The sequence below is a fragment of the Epinephelus moara genome, chromosome 4 (assembly GCF_006386435.1).
Source record: "Epinephelus moara isolate mb chromosome 4, YSFRI_EMoa_1.0, whole genome shotgun sequence".
NCBI classification, from domain to species: domain Eukaryota; kingdom Metazoa; phylum Chordata; class Actinopteri; order Perciformes; family Serranidae; genus Epinephelus; species Epinephelus moara.
The window spans coordinates 6,617,607-6,624,091 of NC_065509.1; the positions used below are offsets into that span (position 1 = coordinate 6,617,607).

The following is a 6,485-nucleotide window of genomic DNA, read 5'->3' on the forward strand; positions in this document are numbered from 1 at the left end:
ATGCTTTTAACTCATTGTTAACTGTGTATATAGAGAACCCTCAGATGAATGTGATTCTTCAAGTATTTTTCATTCATTTTTATAGTCAACTCACTATTTTTTGAGGCATTCTGGTCTCCAGACATAGGTACAGAGTGAGCGCTCTTCTCATTGCTTGTCACATTGTCCCATCTGCTCTGTGAAGATGTTTCTGCAACATGCAGAGGCTGCAGGAAGGAGAGAGCTTTCCACTTGGAGTCTAAGGTAATTCACCTAGTCCAAGTTCTTCCACTCAAACTCTGTTAGCTGGTGAAGGAAGGAGGCCACTCGACTATTGATGGCTTCCGCCTTCCTCTTCACCACTGCTCCTGTCTTGCGACTCACTCCAGTTTTTGCAGTGCATTTTGTGCCTTCCTCCGGATTGATCCTCATGAAGAATCTTAAGGTAAGAGAAGATTGATGGGAAAAAACAAAACATTGAAGGTACACATCAAGATACATTTACATGGCTCAGAGAAGATGAAAAAAAGATCAACTTTGAATCAACAGCAACATGTGGCAAAGAAGAGAAAAGCACTTACCGTTGTATGAGTTCCAATGTCGCACAGGCAGGCTCCTGATATTCTATGTTGAAAACATAGAAGCATCCAAAAAACACTGACAGGGCATCTGCAAACCCCAGGTGCTCCTCTAAAACATAGGCCACCCTCCCTTCGATGCTCACCATCCATTTTGTGGCCAAGAGAAATGTGTTCCCATGAAGACAAAAAAAGGCACATTGCACATCTTGACAAGGCATACGGGACATGCTAAACTTCCTCAAAATCATAAGGAAGTCTTCTCTTACCAAGCATAATCAATCTTGGTGTGGATGGGAGTGTCATGTCTGTCTCAATCGATCGCTTTGTCGCAGTTGCCTTTAAAACACACAAAAAAGCTTGGGATTACAACTGGTTTAAAACACACCTTAAAAACAACAATACAGTGGGGTCCATAAGTCTCAATTGAACCACATGGCCCACTATATATATGATGCCATTTAATGTAATTCATTACACTATACTTACATCTGCCAAAAGAAAGATGGAGCCCTCTTGCTCCTGGAAGTGCTTCATCAGAAGAAGCACTGCAGCTATGCCGGTCCGGCTCTGCTGCATGGCTGTTGTGTTGCTCTCAATGTCTCGTAGAAGATGCTGAATGTCTCTGTTCTGGGTCTGTCTTTGGAAGAAGTTGATGATCCTCGTCCCCTTGGATTGAAGAGCCTCCCCCACTCGATCACAGATATCAATACCTGTGAGAGCTTTGAAATGGTCACAGAGTCCTCTTTTTGTAAAGAGGAAAGGCCAGTGTTCTTCAATCACACTAATACTCGGAGGAGGACAGGAGTTTAGCATGTGACGCTGATAGATGTATGTCAACCTCATTGACTCGTCAACATCTGGCCTGTCCACAGCTCTGGGGCCGGCAGACTGGAAAATGGCCATTATATCTTTTCTTCTGTCTTCTAAAGACTCAGAAGTCTCTCCTTCTGGGACACATTTTGGCTGGCAGTTAATGCAGCCGTAGCTGTCAACTTTACACCGCACTGTTTTGGTGCTACCATCATCACTGGTTTGTGACATTATCCTCGGTCTTCGTATTTTCTCACTCACATTATTGCGATTCGCGTGTTCAACTCTAGTCTTAAGTTGTTTTGCAAGTGAATAATACCCTACTCCTAGCTGTTCATCTTCCTCAGTCATGTCAGCAAAGGTGGAAGGATATTTTGACACGATCATTTTTGCGATTTCATCACAGGCAGCCTTGTTTGGATTTGGACAGTGTTCCTGCATGGCACTCACCACGGTTCTCTTCCAGGCTCTTCTGTCCTCAGGTCTAGCCCTCTGCCCTCTTAATGTTGCCTTCAAGAGTGAGGCAGGCATCTTGTTCCATGGGATCTCAAACTGGCTGATCCATGCGTTTTGTGGTCTTGTTGATGGAAATCTGGAGGAGTGGGATTGGGTACGAGGAGGTGTAGATGTAGGTGTCAGTTGTGTGTCCAAGGATGGGAAGAGTGCCGTTTGTTCATCCGGTATGGTGCTGAGAATAATGGGCTGATCAGTGTCCACTGCTCCATTCAGCACAAAAGAAGAAATATGTTAACGGATTAGTTTCGGTTATTCACAGTATTTACAGTTTACATAAAAGAGAACTTAAAATTGCTTTATAGTGAACCTTAAAATCTGCCTCTTTCTTAAACAATACAACATCTGCATCAGTAGAACTGCTGAACTATTGTTATGCTTGCTTATTGTTATCCATTTTAACTTTAGAGACAACATTAATAGTAGTTAAAATCAATTTATTAATTAGCTCAAACCATAGAAGTATCAGAAAAAGCTCTATCTAGACTCATACAGTATTTTCACCATTTTACATTCTCTTAGATTTATTTCCCCTCACCTACTGGCCTGAAGGCCTGGATAAGTCTGCGGCGTAGAATTGGCTTTAAATGCTGCTGCAAATCATCTGGCTCAAGTAAGGCAAGGTCCGCTTTCTTTGTTAGTCCAAGTTCAGATGATAGATGTTCAACAAGGGCCAAGAAATTCTCACTTTCCAATTCCGGTATCACTTTACGAAGTTCCTGAATGCATTCGGCCTCCATACCTAAAAGGAAGAACACACTGAGTGATGCAAGGAAACAGCAGGGAGGTCCAAGATGTTGTACACCGGCAGTGGATAATAGTCCTGCAGGCTATCTGCATTAATATATGCATATTTATTATCTGACAACAAGTAGTAGACACCAAGATCAATTAACAGAACTGAGTGATGCACCAAAACAACAAAGCACACACTTTTATCATCAGCAAGTATCAGACATATTTTCCCAAAAATCAGTGTTTCCCCAGTGTTCTCTAGAACAACAACAAGGCCTTTGGTGTACTTCACTGCCCAGGAGTTTTGTCTGTGAGATGGCTCGATTTATCTGGTCATAGGTGAATTGTTTTTCAACTTTTTCCAAATGTTCAATATAGACAGCCAAATCATTCGCCACTACTCCCTCAAAAAGATCATGCCCAAGACACGGAGGAAGGCCAGAGCAGACATGAAAAGACTTCAGAGAGTTGAAACATGAATCAAATTTGATTCCATCTATGATGTTGTGTTCTGGGGTCAGTTGTTGAACACTGTCATTATAATTTGCTGGTGTTCTTTGTGGGCCAAGTACCAATGGCGAACTGACAAATGTCTCTCTGTCAATCAGGCAGTACCTGCAAAAGTGTTTGCTCGAACTAAAATTTTCTGTGAATCCACCAACACCATGTGAACCAAGGTTGTCACCACATATGGCAATCAGTGATGCCATAAGTTGGCTCCTGTCTTCCAACTGAAAACCTGAATCCTCCAAGTCTTTTAGATCAGCAATAAGGCGGGAAAATACTTTGTCCTGACCAACAGACTTAAAACCTTCCTCTCTGCAAAGCAAAACAAGCTGCGCTGAGTCAACAGTGGAACGATTATGTGGTAATATTTCCCCAAGTGTCATGTACATGGCCATGATTTTGTGTTTTCTCTTGCCAGAGCCTAGGGGGTTAACCACCTCAAAGGCATCCATGTACAGAATGACTGACAGAGAATGTGATGATCCTTGTAAAAGAGCATTTTGTATGAAGTATTTGCCATCATTAACATCATTTAGAACCATATCACTGTGCACATGTAATTTAGACTGTGCATACTGGTCTTTCACATTGGACTGCTTAAACAAGGCAGCAAGTGTATCCTTTACGGGTACATACTGACAAAAGCGCTCTTTACCAGTCTTGTCTGTTCCAAGGTACATCTGAACGGGTGCAACATATTCAAATTTTTCTTTGAAATATGTTTTCCTGGTTCTGTCTGATCTCAAAATACCTTTATTGTAAATAGTTAACAGATCCTCTTGTTCAAGTTCTGTAACTATTTTCTGGATTTCATCATTAGTGATGTTTAAACCTTTCAGTCTCTCCTCTACCTTTTTAAGCACATGCTTCATTCCACTGCTATGGGCCTCCTGAAATTCTTGAACAATGCACTGCACTGTTGTGGCTGGTAAAAGCAGTTTGGCCTGCAGTTTTAAATAAAACAATGCTACATTCTTTAGATACATGTCAGGGTTGTTATCATCAAGAGATGCATCTGTCATCTCGTCTTTATCGTCTTGAACTTGGTTGTCTTCAACTTGGATTTGGGTATCTGGGTATCTGGGTGGTGGCTGGGCTACAAACGACTGCTTATGTTTTCGTGAAATGTGTGTGGCAAATGATGTCCTCACTCTAAAATACTTTGAGCATCCTTCAAAAGGACAATTCACTTTTTTGCCATTCCGTATGTGTAATCTTAAATGAACACACAGCAAGAAAAAATTATCAGCCACATAATCACATCCTTGAACACTGCATTTGAGGTCACCACTATGCTGACACCTGCTTTGTTTTTGTGACACATCAGGCATATGATTTCTATGCATGTGAGACTTTAATGCAGAAAATGTCCTGAAATTCCCAGGACACACATCAATGCCACATGAAAACCTGTAGTTAGCCAAGTTTCTATGACTTTTTGCATGGGCACAAAAAGTTTTAAAATTGGCAGTCTTGTGGTTACAAAACTTACAGCTATACATGTTGTCAACACATTAAAATAGTGTAATGTTACTGTGAAGGGCAAAGAAATGCACCTGTGAACTGCCTCTGTTGGACAGTGTGCACTGTAACTTAACTTATTTAGTCATTGAAACGTTAAATTCTAAACATTTTTTGGTAATTTTTACTCCACTATCTCTGTTTTTATTTGTTATTGGCCTATGTGATATGAATTTATACACATCTGTTGAACCCCATGAAAAATAGCTGCGCGGGCAGTACTAACTTGACCGCCAACTCCGGTGGTAAAAGGAAAAGTTGAAAAGCTCTCATACGTGGCTTCTTTAGTATGCGTGTCCTGAGCAAGGAATGGTGAGACAGAGATGTGTTGAAAAAGTTCTGTGATCATGAATGGCATAACAACTTCAGTATGTCGCGGCAATCGTTTGTAGCGCTGTGTGAATTAATGTGGGTGGTCATAAGCCTGGCTCCGGGGAGAGGACAGTACGTCCATGGTGCCTTTAAAAATGCCAGTGGCTATAGTACTGTACACGGAGCTACACTGTCACCCCGCTCCAGCTTTGTGGCTACGGTAACCCGAGATTTACTCACACAGTCTGTATGCCGTCGGAACCATGACGATGTAGAAATAGAAAGGAAATTACCGGATAAAGCTCTGTATGCACTACGAGAACGGATTGTTTAAAAAGCTAGGTGTGTTAAACCGTTATCTCAGAAAACTTCAACCGCCTTAATCCCTTAAATATTTCCGTTTTATGCCATTTACATGACGACTCAAATAATCCAAAAACGCCAGTTTTCCGATAATAATCGTTGTATTAGTGCGCATGTAAACTCACTTAACCAACAGTATTAATCAGCAGTAACGTTAGCTAACGTTACGTTTCTGTCACAGTTTAAATTAGCTAACGTTGTTAGCGTTAGCCTCAACCTGAGACTATGACAGACTAACGTTACTCGGACTAATATTTAATCAGTTAATGCAGGGAATATTTATCACATAACAACGCTAACCATTTCCCTTTTATGCTTCTCCTTCTTACCTGCTTGCATCGTTGGTGGTCTCACCACGCATCTCACGGATCCATGGGGGGGTCTTCTCAAACGGTGTCCGTCACTGAACTGGCTGCCTCGGTATATGTTGGTTCCACACACAACGAAAAAATGAAGGAGTCTGGTAAAACGCGGTAAAACGCACTAAAAGCAGCCGTTAAAAAAATACAGTATCATACATCATTTTTAAAAAACATAGTACAGTACTGTATATTGTGGATGTTCCCACTAAAACTTCCCATGATGCAATGCAAATTACAGTAATTTACTACAAAGGGGATTTACAGTATTATACTGGCTGATATGTGGTAAATAACTGTTTATATTACAGATCTGTCTAACAGTGCAGCCAGAGCACCGAGCCCTGGTTTGTTATTCAGGTTAAAGTGGGAAGAAGCAGCGGGTTTATCGGGCAGCTGAGTGAAGCGGAGCCTGTTACTGGATGTAACAGTCCGTGGAGGTGTGAAGCGGAGCCTGTTACTGGATGTAACAGTCCGTGGAGGTGTTGCAGTGCTCGGCTGCACAGATAGAAAACCCCTCGGCTGACAGGATGTACCACTCTCTCACTTCGCTCTCTCTCACGCAGGCGCAGAATGTACGTGCCACTTGGCCGTCGGATGTAGTCCGTGTAGTGTGTTCAAATGCAACTGACACAGGGCGACGTGAGGCAACATAGACGACGCAGCAGTTGGCTTTCATCGCTGCTAGTTCTTCGATCTCAGTTTGGTGTGTCCGCACCTTTAGTGAAGGGGGTTGCCAAATTCTTGTTTTATAATTTTTGAAAGGTTATTTTTTTATGTCTGAAATTAGAAATCCAGTCCAAAA

General features: G+C 41.9%; 1 protein-coding gene across 1 annotated transcript; it reads right to left on the bottom strand.

Annotated features, from left to right (window-relative positions):
* Positions 1 to 252: 252 nt before the first annotated feature.
* zgc:113210 (uncharacterized protein LOC541387 homolog) lies at positions 253 to 5,660 on the bottom strand. The gene is made up of 6 exons (XM_050041875.1): positions 5,651 to 5,660; positions 2,422 to 2,625; positions 1,047 to 2,086; positions 829 to 896; positions 561 to 737; positions 253 to 418 (listed from the first exon to the last, which is right to left on the bottom strand). Exons 1-6 carry the CDS (start codon positions 5,658 to 5,660, stop codon positions 253 to 255), a joined length of 1,665 nt encoding a protein of 554 aa, XP_049897832.1.
* Positions 5,661 to 6,485: the final 825 nt, after the last annotated feature.